The following is a 20,106-nucleotide window of genomic DNA, read 5'->3' on the forward strand; positions in this document are numbered from 1 at the left end:
AGTTAATAAAGCACATATATACTACTGATAATACTAAAGTAATAGAGTTAATAAAGCACATATATACTACTGATAATACTAAAGTAATAGAGTTAATAAAGCACATATATACTACTGATAATACTACAGTAATAGAGTTAATAAAGCACATATATACTACTGATAATACTAAAGTAATAGAGTTAATAAAGCACATATATACTACTGATAATACTACAGTAATAGAGTTAATAAAGCACATATATACTACTGATAATACTACAGTAATAGAGTTAATAAAGCACATATATACTACTAATAATACTACAATAATAGAGTTAATAAAGCACATATATACTACTGATAATACTAAAGTAATAGAGTTAATAAAGCACATATATACTACTGATAATACTAAAGTAATAGAGTTAATAAAGCACATATATACTACTGATAATACTACAGTAATAGAGTTAATAAAGCACATATATACTACTGATAATACTAAAGTAATAGAGTTAATAAAGCACATATATACTACTGATAATACTACAGTAATAGAGTTAATAAAGCACATATATACTACTGATAATACTAAAGTAATAGAGTTAATAAAGCACATATATACTACTGATAATACTAAAGTAATAGAGTTAATAAAGCACATATACTACTGATAATACTACAGTAATAGAGTTAATAAAGCACATATATACTACTGATAATACTACAGTAATAGAGTTAATAAAGCACATGTATACTACTGATAATACATACTACTGATAATACATACTACTGATAATACTACAGTAATAGAGTTAATAAAGCACATATATACTACTGATAATACTAAAGTAATAGAGTTAATAAAGCACATATATACTACTGATAATACTACAGTAATAGAGTTAATAAAGCACATGTATACTACTGATAATACATACTACTGATAATACATACTACTGATAATACTACAGTAATAGAGTTAATAAAGCACATATATACTACTGATAATACTAAAGTAATAGAGTTAATAAAGCACATGTATACTACTGATAATACTACAGTAATAGAGTTAATAAAGCACATATATACTACTGATAATACTAAAGTAATAGAGTTAATAAAGCACATATATACTACTGATAATACTAAAGTAATAGAGTTAATAAAGCACATATATTCTACAGTAATAGAGTTACTACTTATAATATTAAAGTAATATGAGCCACATTAAAACAGGATTTAAAAGAAAGGAGACTTCATCACATCAAGAGACAGCTAAGGACAGGTAGAGACAGCTAAGGACAGGTAGAGACAGGAGACAGACTGTTGCATACCTTTTGCCTCCTCTGCCTCTACGGTGGCTGTGTAAGCGTGAGTAGAAGAGCCCAAAATGAATGGAGAGAGAGAGAGAGAGAGAACGTTATCAATGCATAATGCAATGTTAGACAAACAACATGTGTCTCTCAGAGGGTTCAGAGTCAGTCTCTCAGAGGGTTCAGAGTCAGTCTAAGGGTCAGTCTCTCAGGGTCAGTCTCTCAGAGGGTTCAGAGTCAGTCTCTCAGGGTCAGTCTCTCAGAGGGTTCAGAGTCAGTCTAAGGGTCAGTCTCTCAGGGTCAGTCTCTCAGAGGGTTCAGAGTCAGTCTCTCAGGGTCAGTCTCTCAGAGGGTTCAGGGTCAGTCTCTCAGAGGGTTCAGAGTCAGTCTAAGGGTGAGTCTCTCAGGGTCAGTCTCTCAGAGGGTTCAGAGTCAGTCTCTCAGGGTCAGTCTCTCAGAGTCAGTCTCTCAGAGGGTTCAGAGTCAGTCTCTCAGGGTCAGTCTCTCAGAGTCAGTCTCTCAGAGGGTTCAGGGTCAGTCTCTCAGAGTCAGTCTCTCAGAGGGTTCAGGGTCAGTCTCTCAGAGTCAGTCTCTCAGAGGGTTCAGAGTCAGTCTAAGGGTCAGTCTCTCAGGGTCAGTCTCTCAGAGTCAGTCTCTCAGAGTCAGTCTCTCAGAGGGTTCAGAGTCAGTCTAAGGGTCAGTCTCTCAGGGTCAGTCTCTCAGAGGGTTCAGAGTCAGTCTCTCAGGGTCAGTCTCTCAGAGTCAGTCTCTCAGAGGGTTCAGAGTCAGTCTAAGGGTCAGTCTCTCAGGGTCAGTCTCTCAGAGGGTTCAGAGTCAGTCTCTCAGGGTCAGTCTCTCAGAGGGTTCAGAGTCAGTCTAAGGGTCAGTCTCTCAGGGTCAGTCTCTCAGAGGGTTCAGAGTCAGTCTCTCAGGGTCAGTCTCTCAGAGGGTTCAGAGTCAGTCTAAGGGTCAGTCTCTCAGGGTCAGTCTCTCAGAGGGTTCAGGGTCAGTCTCTTAGTGTGTATTTTGGTGGGATGCTCGGCTGTGTTGGTTCTCACCGCTCTGCAGAGTTCTCCGACCGCCGGACAAAACTCCCACCGGCAGCGTTCCTGTCGGGGTCAAACCCTTCAGCTGCAACACACTCTCGTTCTCCTCTCTGTGAACACACACACACACACACACACACACACACACACATCAGTGATTCAATTACAACTTTATTAAACCAGCTATTTACAATCTGTGTTTTTTTATCTGGTGTTCCTCAGGGATCCATCATAGGACCACTGAGTTTATTCTTATTAAAGCGACAGTAGTGATGTTTTTAAATGTATGTGGTACTTCTTCATAGTCAGCATATTACTACAGTAGTAGTACTTGTACTGCAGTAGATGATCAGAGTACTTTAATGTGAACTAGTGATGAGTTGAAGACTATGTCGTCAACAGAAAGCAGAAGTGAAGACACTTAAAATCACACATAAGAAATAAAAGAGGAAGAGTTGAGGCCTTGAAATAACTTCATGGTTAAAAGGACAAACGATGGTGACACACTTCCTCAGGAAGGAAAGAGGACAATCAAGACAAGTCATTAGCTTTGGGTGAAGTGGAGCACGAGTGAGAACAGACAAGTTTCTACGACGATGGACTCAAACGTATAAACATCTTTATACTGTGAACCAGAGAGAAGAATTCATCCAGTCAGAAAGCAGCAGGTTAACCTGGTGAACATGGAGACGTTCAGCTCCACGCAGAGAATAGAAACTAGAGACTCACCGCAGCACAGAGAACACTCGAGCCATCTTCCCAATCGCCCGGATCTTATTTCTGATCACTTCCTTCCTCACGGCTGGAGTTCCTCCTGGACAGCAGGAGGACAGAAGAAGAACATCAACATTCTACATGTTCTGAAGCTCCACAGCCTCAACATCTACACCATGATGATACAACTTCATCAGATCATTTAAATCAGTGTAGATGAGGTGTGATGATGATGATGGCAATGAAGGTGCTACTTCCTCTTACCTTCACACGTGTCGTCTCCTTCTGACATCAGCTCGTCGTCAGAGCAGATGTTCAACACGTTCACCAGCATCTCAGTGACTGAGAGCACAAGTTCAGTCAGTCACAACATCTAAAGGCTTCATTCACAGATCATCAGCTCATAGAACAGTGACGCTTCACTCTGATAACACAATAAAGATATTCACTCCGGCATCAATGATAAAGAAATGGAAACCTTCCCATTTCAGAAGCTGGAACCAAAGCACTTTTAGTGTTCTTGCTTTTAAAAAACAACATTTTTATATCAATCACTGATTTATAAAATAGCTGCCAACTGATCTTCTGTTCAGTGATAAATAACAATATCAATAAAGCACTTTTCAGCAACGAGACGATTCAAAGTGCTTTTACATTAAAAAAACAAGAGAATAGAAAATGAAAACTAGTTAAAAGAGAATAAGACGAGAATAAACGTTACAGAACAGAGTATGAAATGAATAATCATTTGATTTATTAAAAGGCAGCTTTATGCAACACGTTTACAGAGAGCTGAGGACTTATCAGACGTCTCTCTGGTTCTGTGTCACGTGATTCATAACTCTGTGAAACATGATATTAATGACGGATCTAATTTACTCTGGTGGCTTTAAGGCTCGGAGCTGCTGCAGGAGCTGCACACCACGCCGGCGTAACGTAACATGACATTTATAACATGTTTACACAGAGCCAGAAGTATGGATTTAGAAGAATAACAGTCTTTGATCTTATATTGTTTAGATCAGTGATCCATTTTCAGTGGGTCGCGGGCCTTTGCCTGGTAAAAACAAAATCCTGTGCTTGTATTTTAATCACACTGCTTAACAGTATTTGGCATTAATGCCTTGTAATGCTAATATACACCCTCAACGTCACAGTATAGAAGAACACCCACAAAATTTGGTTTCATGCTAATTGGCAAAACGCAAGTATGACAGACTACATGGGTCCTGCAGCCAGACCGGTATGGATTTTCTTACATTGAGGACAAAAAGCTCAGTGTGTTTTGTGCAGCGAGGTTCTGGCACAAGAAAGCATGAAGCCGTTTTACTGGTTTACGTGAAACATGTGTGGGCCGGGGACAGACAGGAACAAGTTCTCTGCACTAGAGAGCTCCTACACCAGACTGCAGAGGACATCTTCAGCTCAGGTTCAAACTGATCCATCTTTTCATTAAATACATTTGAGAAGTTGAAAATTTGGGTCGCGGCTTGTCATTGAGGGGTGATGGTGGGTCCTGCAGGCAGACCGGCTGAGAACCACTGGTTTAGATTGATGTGTTTGCTGTGTGTTGAAGCTTCTGCCGGTTTAAACAGTGGCGGCCGTGCAGTTTATACCTGGGCCTTCACTGCTGTCCTGCAGCTGAAATACCACTTATAACCACATTGTGGCGCCACAGCTCATTGTTAAGGCTGTAACTATGTACGTCTTCGTATTAAACCGTTCGGTGCGAGTCGTTTGAATAACGCTCGAGCATTTAGAGAATGCAAAAGCCTAAATTCAGGAAAATATGATGTCCTCAGCTGGTCTGGCTGTGGGATCCACCGTCAGTCCTTCATGACAAGCCGCGACCCAAAGAGAGACGTTTTACTTTCCCAACATGAACGCACCTCTCTGCAGCGTCTTTCCTCTCAGCACCTTGTGTCATGGTGCAGCTCAACTCACTCTCAATGCATTTTGATTGGTTGACCTAAATCACGTGATGTGATTCACTACCCATCAGCCTCAGCTGGCTGTTCAATTTCGTGATAGTCACGCGCTCGCCCACTGACCAATCACAGCACACTCTGCACCTCGCGGGAAAGCCACAGATGAACACTGAGGAGCTGTGCAATGAGAAAATAAGATAATGGGAAAAATATTTTTTCTTTTTTAAAATATAAATAGCTGTGATTCTGTTTAGGCCAGCATAGAAGGCCTTGCAGGCCCCGACGGCCCACCACTGGGTTTAAATTACATTTTTCACCTCCATCTTTACATACATGCTGCTTAAAGCTATGCAGCATCGACACACAACATGCGACACCTCATTATGACATCACAGCCTCACCTTTCTCTCCGACAAAGGGCAGCGACCAGGTGAAGACGTCCATGAAGTTGGGCAGCCAGTAGGGGTGAGGAGAGCAGTTAAACTGACGGATGTTCATCACGTTATTCTCATATTTCAGCACCGCCGCTGAGAACACAACACACACATTAACAGTCTCTACTTCCTGTCTCTAACACACACATTAACATTCTCTACTTCCTGTCTCTAACACACACGCATTAACATTCTCTACTTCCCGTCTCTAACGCAGATTAACATTCTCTACTTCCTGTCTCTAACATGCATTAACATTCTGTACTTCCTGTCTCTAACACGCATTAACATTCTCTACTTCCTGTCTCTAACACACACACACACACACACACACACACTACCATTCTCTACTTCCCGTCTCTAACACGCATTAACATTCTCTACTTCCTGTCTCTAACACGCATTAACATTCTCTACTTCCTGTCTCTAACACACACACACACATTAACATTCTCTACTTCCTGTCTCTAACACACACACACACATTAACATTCTCTACTTCCTGTCTCTAACACACACACATTAACATTCTCTACTTCCTGTCTCTAACACACACACACACACACACATTAACATTCTCTACTTCCTGTCTAACACACACACACATTAACATTCTCTACTTCCCGTCTCTAACACACACACACACATTAACATTCTCTACTTCCTGTCTCTAACACACACGCACATTAACATTCTCTACTTCCTGTCTCTAACACACACGCATTACCATTCTCTACTTCCCGTCTCTAACACGCATTAACATTCTCTACTTCCTGTCTCTAACACGCACACATTGACATTCTCTACTTCCTGTCTCTAACACACACACATTAACATTCTCAACTTCCTGTCTCTAACACACACGCATTACCATTCTCTACTTCCCGTCTCTAACACGCATTAACACTCTCTACTTCCCGTCTCTAACACGCATTAACATTCTCTACTTCCCGTCTCTAACACGCATTAACATTCTCTACTTCCTGTCTCTAACACACACTAACATTCTCTACTTCCTGTCTCTAACACACACATTAACATTCTCTACTTCCTGTCTCTAACACACACATTAACATTCTCTACTTCCTGTCTCTAACACACACTAACATTCTCTACTTCCTGTCTCTAACACACACATTAACATTATCTACTTCCTGTCTCTGACACACATTAACATTCTCTACTTCCTGTCTCTAACACACACGCATTAACATTATCTACTTCCCGTCTCTAACACACACGCATTAACATTATCTACTTCCCGTCTCTAACACACACGCATTACCATTCTCTACTTCCCGTCTCTAAGATGCATTAACATTCTCTACTTCCCGTCTCTAACACACACTAACATTCTCTACTTCCTGTCTCTAACACACACATTAACATTCTCTACTTCCTGTCTCTAACACACACTAACATTCTCTACTTCCTGTCTCTAACACACACATTAACATTATCTACTTCCTGTCTCTAACACACACTAACATTCTCTACTTCCTGTCTCTAACACACACATTAACATTATCTACTTCCTGTCTGACACACATTAACATTATCTACTTCCTGTCTCTAACACACACATTAACATTATCTACTTCCTGTCTAACGCGCATTAACATTCTCTACTTCCTGTCTAACGCGCATTAACATTCTCTACTTCCTGTCTCTGACACACATTAACATTCTCTACTTCCTGTCTCTAACACAAACTAACATTCTCTACTTCCTGTCTCTAACACACACATTAACATTATCTACTTCCTGTCTGACACACATTAACATTATCTACTTCCTGTCTCTAACACACACATTAACATTATCTACTTCCTGTCTAACACACATTAACATTCTCTACATCCTGTCTCTAACACACACATTAACATTCTCTACTTCCTGTCTAACACACATTAACATTCTCTACTTCCTGTCTCCTGTTGCCAGGGCTTCAAGGTCTGCTACACGTTTCCATGGTTCCTCTCACCTTTGTTATTGTACACATCCAGGTAGTTGGGAGCAGAGAAGATGGTGATTAAAGAAGGGAAGCCTGTCGTCTGACTCTTCCTGTACATTCGATACCTGAAGGACAGTTTAGAAGATGAGGATAGAATAAGATATGCTTCTGTGAGATAAAGTATAATAAGTAGTGCTGGGCAACGATTACAATTTTTAATTGTAATCGCAAGTTAACGCGTTAATTTCGCGTTAACGCATTCATTAATTAACGCCGACAATTATTTTATCGCGCGTCAACGCATTTTTTAAATGTATTATAATTTGTGTTTTCTTTTTTTATTGAGAGACAACAGACAATACATATACATAACAACAAGAGGATGACAAGAACAGTGGGATAAAAGCCAGCAAACATCCTATAGTCAGTTGTGTGTGTGTGTGTGTGCTTGAGCCTTTTGAGATAGGAAATAAAATAAATAAATAAAGAGAGAAGCTGCACCAGCTGCTGCTCTCCATGGAGACGACTGGACATTGCTGGTCAACTCACAGACACTCACATGTTAGTGCAGCTCTATGCTGACATTCACCGTAAACTCATTTAAACGCACAGATCGGGAGCAAAGGACTTTGTTAGCCGAAACATTAACGTGAGACAACATCCGTTTTTTTCAGACGAACATCCGGTTTTCAGAATAAGATGCCAACAAAGTACGAATTATATTCACATTAAGTATGAAACATGCTGCATCTCGTGAGTTAAAGGGAAAATACACCTGAATTGTGGGTAAAGTGTCTTTATTCTTTGATTGCTGGGTCACCTTCACCTCTGAGTTACAGCATCATAGTGATGAAGAGTAGAGCTGCATCACCTTCATCACCTCTGAGTTACAGCATCATAGTGATGAAGAGTAGAGCTGCATCACCTTCATCACCTCTGAGTTATAGCATCATAGTGATGAAGAGTAGAGCTGCATCACCTTCATCACCTCTGAGTTACAGCATCATAGTTAACATTAACGTGAGACATGCGTGTGTACATACACATGTATGTACGTGTACATATACATACACGTATGTACATGTGTGCACGTGCGCACGTACATACACGTATGTGTATGTACATACACGCGTAATATTACTGAAGGAATCCACTCACCCTGCATCCTGAGCTTCATGAGCTCGTATTACAGACAACAGGTTGTTGTTCATCAGGAAGTCACATACTGCTGGGTAACTGGAACCACAGAAGAAGAAGAACAGTGTTACTAATCAACCATAGAGAACGAGTCTCAGTGAATCCTTTCAACAAACTAACAGCAGGATATGAAAGAGGCTCTGAACAGGTTCTGGAACAGGTCTACATTCAGAACAAATATGAAGACACAGCACAGAACGCAAATATTTAGTTTCAGGATTTAACCAGCGGTGACGTCTCCAGAGATAAACCTTTGTTTGTAGAAGCTTGAGATCGTCTCAGGTGAATGTGGGAACAGGTCCTACCTGTAGAAATACGAGCAGCCTCTCACGCTGTTGTGGCTGAAGTGTTCCTGGGTCTTCTCAGATCCGTAGTCCTCACCCGGGTCGGACCACAGCAGGTCACACATGGGCCCGAAGGCCGGAGGCTCTTTGAACCGGTCCAACTGTGGCCCAGAGAAGCAGATTAGAGACCAGAGAAGCAGATTAGAGACCAGAGAGGCAGATTAGAGACCAGAGAGGCAGATTAGAGACAACACAGGGTTTAGACTCCATTATTTATCTATTTGTTTGTGTAAATGTACCAGTTTAATCTCAGAAATACCATTTCTGAATATTACTCACCTTCTCCAGCTTTTGTGGCTCTAATGATTATTTATCTATACACAATTATTATATCCAAACCAGGATTTGAAAATGTGACTTTTTAATTATGGATTCATCTGCAGCTTTACAGTGTTTGTTAAATAAGAGAATGAAGGAAAACTTTGATCTATTTGATCTGTCGTTTGTCAGTAAACTAATGGGTTAATTTCAGCTTTACTGTATAAACTGTTTACATTTACAGCCTTTTTAAATATGTTTTGAACAGCTGAGCTTCATCTCAGAGGGAAATATTGTATACTTTACTACTTTAGCAGTTGACTTTTCTATTATTCGACATGGTGTAAGGACCTTCATGTAGAATATAAACGGGAGCATGCTTGGTGTTAGCGGTTTACCTTCCGGATGTCGTCCAGACAGGTGACCTCGGGGCTCAGGCCTCCGTGAACACAGAGGAACTGCTGGTTGAGGAGCGCAGCCAGAGGCAGGCAGTCGAACGCATCCATACAGGCGTCATAGACCCTCTCAGAGTACTTGATTTTACCTGCAGGACACACACGTTACACACACACACACACACGTACAGGGGTTTGTTTAGGAGGCGTGAGGGTCGAGGACTTACACTCCTGTTTGAAGGTGAAGTACTCTGTGAGATGCCGGCACTCATGGTTCCCTCTGAGGAGGAAGAGGGTGTTGGGATGGTTGATCTTCAGCACCCACAGGAAGAGAACACACTGTAGACACACAGACACACACACGGTAAATATCCAGTAATGCTGCTGATTTAACTGGTTCCTGCTCTTCAACCCTTTTGATTGATTGGTGATTTTAATGACAAAGGAACAATCTCAGCTTCTTTCTTTCATTTGTGTTGACTCAGTTGATTTGGACTGTGACTATTTAAAGACGCTCTGCTAAGCCCGAGCAGCAGGCCGTCACTCCAAATGTCAGAGATGTGTGTCTCTGTGTCTCTACCTCGATGCTGAAGTATCCTCGGTCTACGTAGTCCCCCAGGAACAGGTATCTGGTGCTGCTGGGTGATCCTCCGACCTCAAACAGCTTCATCAGGTCGAAGAACTGTCCGTGGACGTCTCCACACACTGGGGGGGGAACGGACACACACACACGTTTGTAAGGTTAAAGCTCAACAACATGTTGGTCCGTCTGTCAACACAGTCTCTTCCTGAGGACATTGGTTCCTACTGAACACAAAGGTATTTACAGCAGTAAAGTATATGAAATATTTAAATGTCTCGTTTTGTGCGACCAAAAGCAGAAAATATTCACTTTTTAAACAGAAGAGACAAAGAAAACATTTTAGAATATGTAATTATTGGATTTTAGAATGTTTTTGTTGGAAGTTATAAAACAAATGTATTTATTGTACAAAATATCAGAAAACATTGTAATATGACATATATCTAAATGTCTCAGTGTGTATATATTATATTTACTTTACTGTGATTTAAAACAGAAAACTCAACAATTGTATATTATAAAAATTATTTTTAAATTATAAAAGTTATATATTTGACCTGTGACGGGCGCGCGCGTTGACCTGTGACGGGCGCGCGCGTTTACCTGTGACGGGCGCGCGCGTTGACCTGTGACGGGCGCGCGCGTTGACCTGTGACGGGCGCGCGCGTTGACCTGTGACGGGCGCGCGCGTTTACCTGTGACGGGCGCGTGTTGACCTGTGACGGGCGCGCACGTTGACCTGTGACGGGCGCGCGCGTTTACCTGTGACGGGCGCGCGTGTTGACCTGTGACGGGCGCGTGTTGACCTGTGACGGGCGCGCGTTTACCTGTGACGGGCGCGCGCGTTTACCTGTGACGGGCGCGCGTGTTGACCTGTGACGGGCGCGTGTTGACCTGTGACGGGCGCGTGTTTACCTGTGACGGGCGCGTGTTTACCTGTGATGGGCGCCTCCACCTCCAGCATACACTTCTCCTGGCGTAGGATAGCTGCTCCGTCGTTGATGATCCTCAGAGCCGTCTCCTCCTCCAGACGACCCTCCTTCACCAGGTGAGCCTTCAGAACCTCCACACTGGGCCTCCCGTCCACGTACAGGTCCTTTACAGACAGACGGGTACCGGGGGGGTACGGGACCGCTACCGGGGGACGGACAGACGGACAAGAGTCACTCACACACATAGCGGACTATTGTTTACACCGCTTTTTATAATGAGACAATCTTAGACTGTCTCTGTTGTTAACCGTCATTTTAATGTTTCTAATTATAATAAGACAATAAGGCTAAAAGTGCATTTAAAAAGGTGGCACCTGTGTCCGTATCATCAATGACTGGAAATAAAACAATAAATACAGACGTAAAATAAAATATTTCCTGGTTCCAGGTTCTTAAATGTGAAATGTTTTATCTGAATATATGAACTCTATAGATTATTAATATTATATATAAACCAGACATGTGTTGTTATTCTGACTCCATCAGTGACTCTGGAGACGTCATGAGAGTTTAAACATGTTGAGACTCGACCTGAAGACAGAGGAGGCAATACCAGAACTCTTAACACCAGAGACTCAGAGACAAGATCCTCACATCTACATAAATATTAAATAAATATGTATCTGAACCCGGAGACAAACTCCGGTTCTGTAAAGTGAAGTCAAAGCTTCACGTGTTAAAGCTGCATTCTCTCTAGTGTCCACCAGGGGGCGACTCCTCTGGTTGTATAGAAGTCTATAGAAAATGACTCTACTTCTCTCTTGATTTATTACCTCAGTAAACATTGTAAACATGAGTTTATGTCTCAATCTCTAGTTTCAAGCCTTCTTCATCATGCACAGCATGATGTTCATTGAGTACATTATGGTCCATTTAGAGTAGGGGTCTCAAACTCCTGGCCCACGGGCCGAATGCGGCACCCCACGTCATTTTATGTGGCCCGCGAATCCGCCAGCAAAAAAAAAAAAAAGTTTGAAAAAAATAAAATCTTTTTTAAAGTTAGACTTGATAATAAAAATATCCCCATCGTTGAAATTATGAGATAGGAAGTTGAAGTTATAAGATAGAACGTCATAACTATGATAGAAAGTCATAATTCTGAGATAGAAAGTCAAAATGATGAGAAACAGTCACAGAAGTTACTGTACACTTGACATGGAAATGTATTGTGAGTACATTGAAGACTTCAAACGTGTCTTTACAACACATGAAATACTTCACGTGATTGAAAGGATTTTAAGCATTGAACAAAGTTATTGTAATAACTTGTTTGATATTTGTCTTTGATATTGTCTTTAATAGTTTGATCTTTGACAGAGTAATGTGGGTTTCTTAACCCTAAATTAAAAGGATTTAAGTTGTAATAACAGAAATGTGCTTAAATATATGTTTCCATTTATATAACTGCATGTACAATATTTTTACACTTGAATAAACAATAATCAAATGCAGAGACAGTTATTTACCAATATGTTAGGAGTAGTTACATTTACAACCGGCCCTTTGAGGGCGACCATGATGCTGATGTGGCCCGGAGTGAAAATGAGTTTGAGACCCCTGATTTAGAGTCAAACAGACCATAAAGCAGGGGATGCTTTAGGGCGGGGCTACACGGTGATTGACAGGTCTCCATGTCACTTGGTCTCCAGTGACTGGTTTCTTCTTCTTCTGGTGATGAACCAGTTCAGAGATCCAGCTCAATATGTGACCTGGTTTGGTTTCAGAGTCTCTAAACTAGACCACTGGGCCATGTGTGTGTGTGGGGGTGTGTGTGTGTGTGTGTGTGTGGTGATCTCATTTCCCTCTCTGAAGCTCCTCCATGTGTCCTCATAAAAAGATGTAAAGTGAAGAGTTCATATCTTCTCTGTCTGCAACACCTCACGCTGTATTTAGGAAAACACAAAATATCTTCTGAAAATACGAGTTTTCTGTCCTAATTTGCTGTAAAATACTCGAACTGAACCTCCAGGTGTTAAACACGTGATCGTACTAAAGATATCTGATTTATATTTGTCTGCCTGACCAAAGATCCTCTGAAGGAAGAAGCCTCACTCTGTTCGGGTGGATTAGATCACTTCAGCTCATAAACATAATATTTCTGAATCAGGATCTTCAGTTTGTGGATCAAGCAGCTCTTTAATAATCAGGTGTGCCAGATTTAGTATCTACAGCTGTCAGTAAAGAAGTAGAAGTCTCTCATTAGTTTGTGACGTTATGAAGTCTCTAGTTCAGTGTTTTGGACGTCGCCACTCTGCTTTATGGTCTGTGTGACTCTAAATGGACCATAATGTACTAAATGAACATCATGCTGTATTGAAGAAGACTTGAAACTAGAGATTGAGACATAAACTCATGTTTACAATGTTTACTGAGGGAATAAATCAAGAGAGAAGTAGAGTCATTTTCTATAGACTTCTATACAACCAGAGGAGTCGCCCCCTGGTGGCCACTAGAGAGAATGCAGCTTTAACACGTGAAGCTCTGACTTCACTTTAAAGAAAACGTCCACGTCAGTGAACGTCTCATTCATAGCAGGACGTCCCATAAAGTCTGTTACTTCCTGGTTGTATAACGCTGTCTCTGTGGTCAGCTGACAGTCAAATGTAAACAAAACCAAAAATAATCAAACAGACGGTTCTTTGTTTCTGTTTCTGAGCTCGGATTGGTTAACGAGCAATTATCAGCAGGTCAACATCAGAGCAACAAAGACCACAGGTGAATAAATACTGTGAACCTGCTCCACACTGAAAGCTAGTCTGTCTGTCCTCCAGCATCCATCTTTAACGAGCTTCACACTGATAATCCTCGTTAACCCTCTGAACCAATCAAACGAGGCCGTTGAGCTAGAGACACGTGACCTCACCGTCCTGCTGGTTGAATAAATACTAACTAGTAGTAGTTAATAGTCAAGTCTATCTGTAGGAAACAATGGTATTATAAGTATTTATTTAAGTCATTTACCGCTGCAATTATCGTTTGTATTGCGTAATAATGGATTTAGCAATGTTCCAGATTGACTTCTTCAAAACCCAAACATTCAGTTTAAATGATATGTTTCAGAGAAAAGCAGAAGATGTTTTGATTGATTATCAGAATATCTTCATATTAGTTTTCGGTCAGTCGACCAGCTGATGAAGCACCGTCTGTAGTTCATGTTTCACTATCTGAGGACCAGCTTCACTAGAACCAGGACCATATTTAATCCTCAACATTCAAATATATTTACATGTTTTTATCGAAGTGTCAGAGCGAACCATCGAGGAAACAAAGTCAGAAAAACTAAACTAAAAGCAGAAGAGCTGGTTTAGGGTTTAGTTTAGACCTGGTTCCTGGCTACAGACCTCTTCCACCAGCTGGAGGATAAAGAGGAGCTGAGTCGTGGTATTCTCCACCATATGTTCATTTTACACTAAAGTTCTTTATAAAATGAGTTTGTTAAGTATTTATTTCACTCAGGAGTATAGAAAGTAGGGCTGGGCGGTATACCGGTTTTAATTTCCCGTATGATATGAATTTCTCACACACCGTCATACCGGTGCACAGAAACAACTGCTGTCACTCTTCAACAGGCAGCAGAATATATTGTTGGCCGCTGGGAGCGCTAGAGTAGGAGCTAGTGGTCTTCATGTATTGAGAGGGACCCCTAGTCATGGTTATAACTTTATAACAACTAACGCTCTTTAACAGGACACCACGACACAACAGTTTGTAACAGGAATAATTGTCCATTTATAAAATTTCACCACTGAACTGCATGCTGGGTACAGCTCGCTAGTTAGCCCGCTAGCACAGCAGTCTGCTAACAGCTGGGAGAGGCTCCGTCGCTCCAGTACAGAACAGAGCGATGCAGGAGGAACAAAGACAGACCGGCCATGAGATAGAGAGGCCGAGTCCACACTACTCCAGTTTTACTCCATCTTTGCTACGTTTACACCGAGCAGCCACACCGGAGTTTTGGAGCAACCTAAACGGAGGAGCTACAGGTAGATGAACAAATCCCAGGCTGAATACCGGACCTCATAGCCATTACCTAATAAATGAAATAGGTAAGGAACTTGATACAATCGTCAACAGAAGAGCATGGTACTGTAGAGACAGACTGTGAAACAATTATATTAATTGTGTCAAAACAAAATCTTGAGAATTCTCTTTGAGGAAGAAATTCATTCAGCAAAGTAAGCAGTTCCAGTTTCCTTTACTACGGTACATTATTAAAAGACACTCTGAGGTCTTTGAGATATGTGTGGTGCACTTCTAGCTCAGTGGCTTTCCAGAGCCGCTCTGTCCTGCGACACTTCCGTCTCAGGCTGCAGACACGTGTTGTAGGCAGCCGGTCCTTTCCTTAAAAGGTGACACTTTGTCCAGCAATGTGGTGCAATGTGCATTAATCTGCATTCAAAATTCAACACTGTTGAGATTTAACCTGGGTTAGCAGTATTAGTGTCATGGATATGTGATGTACTAATGTTATATGAATGAATGAAACCTTAAATGTGCAACTGAATTAATGCCCTTATGTGCAATATATCTGTGTGCAATATGATGAATATAAAATGTCTTCCTTACACTGATATTTTTTCTAGTTTCTTATATATCAAATACAACTTTTCATTATTAAAGACTACTTTATTACTCTGTCTTTTTTTTAACTAAGCAAGCAATCCACTTCCTGTTTACACCATCACGCGCCTGCCCACTGTACGTTAATGGTCACGTGCTGCCCTTAATAATTAAACGTGCGATAAAATAATTTTCGGCGTGAATTAATGCGTTAACGCTGGGGGAAAAATACCGTGATATACCGTGAAAAAATAGCGTGATATACCGGCAGAATCTTACAAAATACCGTGATACACATTTTTGGTCATACCGTCAAGCCCTAATACAAATATATATATTTAAGTTTGTTCATTACCAGAAAACATGCAATATATTGCGATCGTTATCGGTATAGAGATATAAAATGAGTAATCCAGGATAAAAGGTCTTCTTCATTCTCTAAAAGCAGCTGTTGGAAAGAGAAGACTTGTCCCCACACACACCCCCCCCCCACACACACACACACAGTCACCATCCCCACACACACTCACCCCCCCCCCCCCCCACACACCCCCCCCCCCCACACACACACACACAGTCACCATCCCCACACACACTCACCCCCCCCCCCCACACACACACTCCCCCCCCCACACACACACACCAACAGTCACCCACACACACACACAGTCACCCCCCCCCACACACACTCCCCCCCCCCCACACACACACACACACACCCCCCCCCCCCACACACACACACACAGTCACCCACCCACACACACACACACACACACTGCAGCACTTCATTTACATCCACAACCATAACAGTATTTCATCACACGACGTTATGTTTCCACCTTAAATCACATTTCCACATCAGAGAACATGAACGCATTCTAACAGCTGGATGTCAGAAGTGACATGTATATTGCACATAGTTCATGTTAAATGTGTATGCTCAGTTTCTCTCTTCTACTTTGTCGTCTTTAATGTCGTTGTTTTCATTCTTTGTGCGTTTTATTGTTTCTTTGTATATTCTATGTATGTACGTTGAAAGTCAGATTGAAACCGATTCTGACAGATAGCTGACATCTGGACGTCCGGACAGCTAAGCTAAGAAGCTAACTGTTAACTCATTAGCTGAGCTTGGATTGATTAACTTCTTCATAACCGGACTACCTCATTATAAAGATGGTGGTGGGAGTTTAAGGGTAGTAAGCACCACGATCCACCCAAAAACAAACGAGTTAATGACCGGTTAACGTGTGTTGTTACCGTTAAACTGAACATTCTGCTCACATTTAGCTCTTCGTTAACTTCCTGCAAGAAAAGAACCGAGAAATAAACGTGACAAACCTTTTACGGGTCTCTCGGTGGTGGACAGTTTGTTCGGCTCTTTCTCAGACATGCTTCCTCCTTCTGGAGCTGCAGGTTGGAGGAAAAATAAAAGCTAAATGTCTAAACTAGACTTAGCTTAGCTTAGTTTAGCTAGCTAGCTAGCTAGCGGGAGCTAGCTAAGTTCAGCAGGACGAGCCGAGTTAACCCGGACTAGTGGGGGGAGGGGGGAGAGTTAAAGCTATTTAAAGAACAAATTTAATATATATATGTTTTAATGTCCTCCGTTTCTGCTCCGCGGTGCTGCTAAACCGCTGATCAGAGACTCTCAGGCGGATCCAATGCTCCAGGAAACGGCCCTGGTCCTCCTCTGGTGGTGGTGCGTTCAGGAGCAGATCAGAACGTCAGATGATGCGTTCAGGAGCACAACGAGCGGTGGTCAGATCAGAGCTCAACTTTATCCCTTTTTATTCTCGCACGAGCTGCTTCTTGCTTGGAGCTCGCGCTTTTCTGTCGTGATCAGAGGTGTCGTACAGAACCCCCCCCCCCTCTGCCTGTCTGTGGGATTATTACAATAATCCGAAAACTACACTACCCACAGACCCCTGCGGCGAGAACATGTAAGGAAATCCGCTTGCTGTTGGATTTCCTTACAACATGTTTTCACCGCGGGGGTTTGTGGGTAGTATAGTTTTTAATGCGATATTTAATGCGCTGCGTTCACGGTCCGCTGAGCCACACACACACTCTGTGTTTTAAACTGTGTTTAAAAGCAGCTTCACTCAAATATTGCATTTCTGTATCAACTCATGAGTTTCTTTTGATTTAGAGTAACGTTTTTTAAAATGACAAAAGTTACATTTTTAATTTCTCTTCCTCCTCTTCCTCTAAAGTTAAAGTCTATAAATAGAAACCCTTTATATGGTTTAGATCTTCAGTTGTCGTCCTCCAGATAACTATGGGGTCAGATCAGTCTCAATAATCACAAATGCACGCAGAACAATTCACAAATACATTCCAATGCACAAATAAATAAACTAGAAAATGCATTTCCTGCTGAAAATGCGTTGGAATGCTGAAAGCTGAAATGAATCTCAAAAACATTGCTGAAAATAGATATCCAATTTAAAAGAAATTGCAAAAAGCTGAATAATTCAAAAAGTTGAAAGATTACAAATATGAAGTTATGTCACCCCTCTCCTGAAAGAGCTGAACATTTTGATATTCGAACGGTTTCTGTAGCTTAAAAGAATTCCAGCAGTAGTGATATTTGTTGTAGTAGTAGTAGAAGTATTATTCGCAGTATAAGTATGAGTAGCATTTGAATAAGTACTAGTTGTAGCAGTAGTGATATTTGCAGTAGCAGTAGTAGTAGAAGTTGTCGTCAAAGTATTTGTAATTAGAAGAAGTAGTAGAAGTAGTAGTATCAGCAGTCATACTAATAGCTGTAGTAGTATTAGTACTGGTTATTAGTACTGGTAGTAGCAGGAATAGCAGTATTAGCAATCTGTAAAGTTAAAGCTGTCTGATAAAATGAAGTGCAGTAAAAAGTACAATATTTACTCTGAGATGTAGCAGAGAAGTAGAAAGTAGCAGAAAATCAATATACTTAATTCAGGTACAAGTACTTCATAATTGTTAATTAGTACTATAGCTGAGTAAATACAGTGAAATAAACTTTTAGGGTTCAGTAATGGAGACGATCCAGAAGTCATGGAACCGTCGTCACGTTAATAACTTATTAGCCCCTCATCATTATTATGACATATATATATATATATATATATATATATATATATATATATATATATATATATATATATATATATATATATATATATATATATATATATATATATATATATATATGTATATATATATATATATATATATGTATATATATATATATATATGTATATATATATATATATATATATACATATATATATATATATATATGTATATATATATATATATATATATTAGTTCTGGGCAACGATTAAAATATTTTGTCGCGATTAATCGCATGGATGTTTTGCGATTAATCGCATTGTTATGGCAAAGTTCAACAATGAATTATAAAGTAGTGTATTCAATTCAATTTGTTTTTGTATCGCCCAAAATCACAAATTACAAATGTGCCTCAGAGGGCTTTACAACATGTACACGTTTGACATCCTCTTGTCCCGGAACCCTCGCATCAGAACAGGAAAAACTCCCCAAAAAACCCTTTAACAGGGAGGAAAGATGAAGAAACCTCTGGGAGAGCAACAGAGGAGGATCCCTCTCCCAGGATGGACAGAAGTGCAATGATGTCATGTGTAGAACAGGATAGTGAATTACAACACATTCAATGTATGACACAACCACGACAGGAGGCAACACCTGGTCCAGGTAAACCCGGATACACAGGAACCTGTGAGGCCAGAAAGCACAGAGACTCTGGTGAAGAAGCAGGTCAATAATGTGCATTAATGGTATCGGCAGTATGAAATATTAATGTGAGTAATAATAAAAGTGATATTAGCAGTTGGAGTCAGCAGGGCCATGGTAGGAGGAAGGACCAGGGTCCAGATGAAACCATGCTCCATGGAAACCTGTGAGGAGAGACAAGGACTCCGGGGAAGAGACAGAATCAGTACTGTGCATTAATGGTGTCAGTAATAGGATTAATAATCAGTACTGTGCATTAATGGTATCGGTAATATGATTAATAATCAGTACTGTGCATTAATGGTGTCAGTAATAGGATTAATAATCAGTACTGTGCATTAATGGTGTCGGTAATATGATTAATAATCAGTACTGTGCATTAATGGTGTCAGTAATAGGATTAATAATCAGTACTGTGCATTAATGGTATCGGTAATATGATTAATAATCAGTACTGTGCATTAATGGTGTCGGTAACAGGATTAATAATCAGTACTGTGCATTAATGGTGTCAGTAATAGGATTAATAATCAGTACTGTGCATTAATGGTGTCGGTAATAGGATTAATAATCAGTAATGTGCATTAATGGTGTCGGTAATATGATTAATAATCAGTACTGTGCATTAATGGTGTCGGTAATATGATTAATAA

At 40.7% G+C, this 20,106-nt stretch overlaps 1 protein-coding gene across 2 annotated transcripts in view; it reads right to left on the bottom strand.

Annotated features, from left to right (window-relative positions):
- ppp3ccb (protein phosphatase 3, catalytic subunit, gamma isozyme, b) overlaps window positions 1-17,396 on the bottom strand; it is a 21,811-nt gene extending 4,415 nt beyond the window's left edge. For both annotated transcript variants that reach the window (XM_079289298.1, XM_079289297.1), the window contains exons 1-13: window positions 17,042-17,396; window positions 11,088-11,285; window positions 10,149-10,273; window positions 9,796-9,907; window positions 9,572-9,717; window positions 8,877-9,016; window positions 8,533-8,610; window positions 7,405-7,499; window positions 5,388-5,513; window positions 3,323-3,400; window positions 3,074-3,158; window positions 2,357-2,454; window positions 1,320-1,346 (exon numbers count right to left, since the gene is read on the bottom strand). In XM_079289298.1, coding sequence (XP_079145424.1) covers window positions 1,320-1,346; window positions 2,357-2,454; window positions 3,074-3,158; window positions 3,323-3,400; window positions 5,388-5,513; window positions 7,405-7,499; window positions 8,533-8,610; window positions 8,877-9,016; window positions 9,572-9,717; window positions 9,796-9,907; window positions 10,149-10,273; window positions 11,088-11,285; window positions 17,042-17,093 — 1,360 coding nt within the window. In that variant the 5' untranslated portion in view covers window positions 17,094-17,396. The remainder of the gene's footprint in view (window positions 1-1,319; window positions 1,347-2,356; window positions 2,455-3,073; window positions 3,159-3,322; window positions 3,401-5,387; window positions 5,514-7,404; window positions 7,500-8,532; window positions 8,611-8,876; window positions 9,017-9,571; window positions 9,718-9,795; window positions 9,908-10,148; window positions 10,274-11,087; window positions 11,286-17,041) is intronic.
- Window positions 17,397-20,106: the final 2,710 nt, after the last annotated feature.

Source organism: Melanostigma gelatinosum, assembly GCF_949748355.1.
Source record: "Melanostigma gelatinosum genome assembly, chromosome: 18".
In the NCBI taxonomy this organism is placed as follows: domain Eukaryota; kingdom Metazoa; phylum Chordata; class Actinopteri; order Perciformes; family Zoarcidae; genus Melanostigma; species Melanostigma gelatinosum.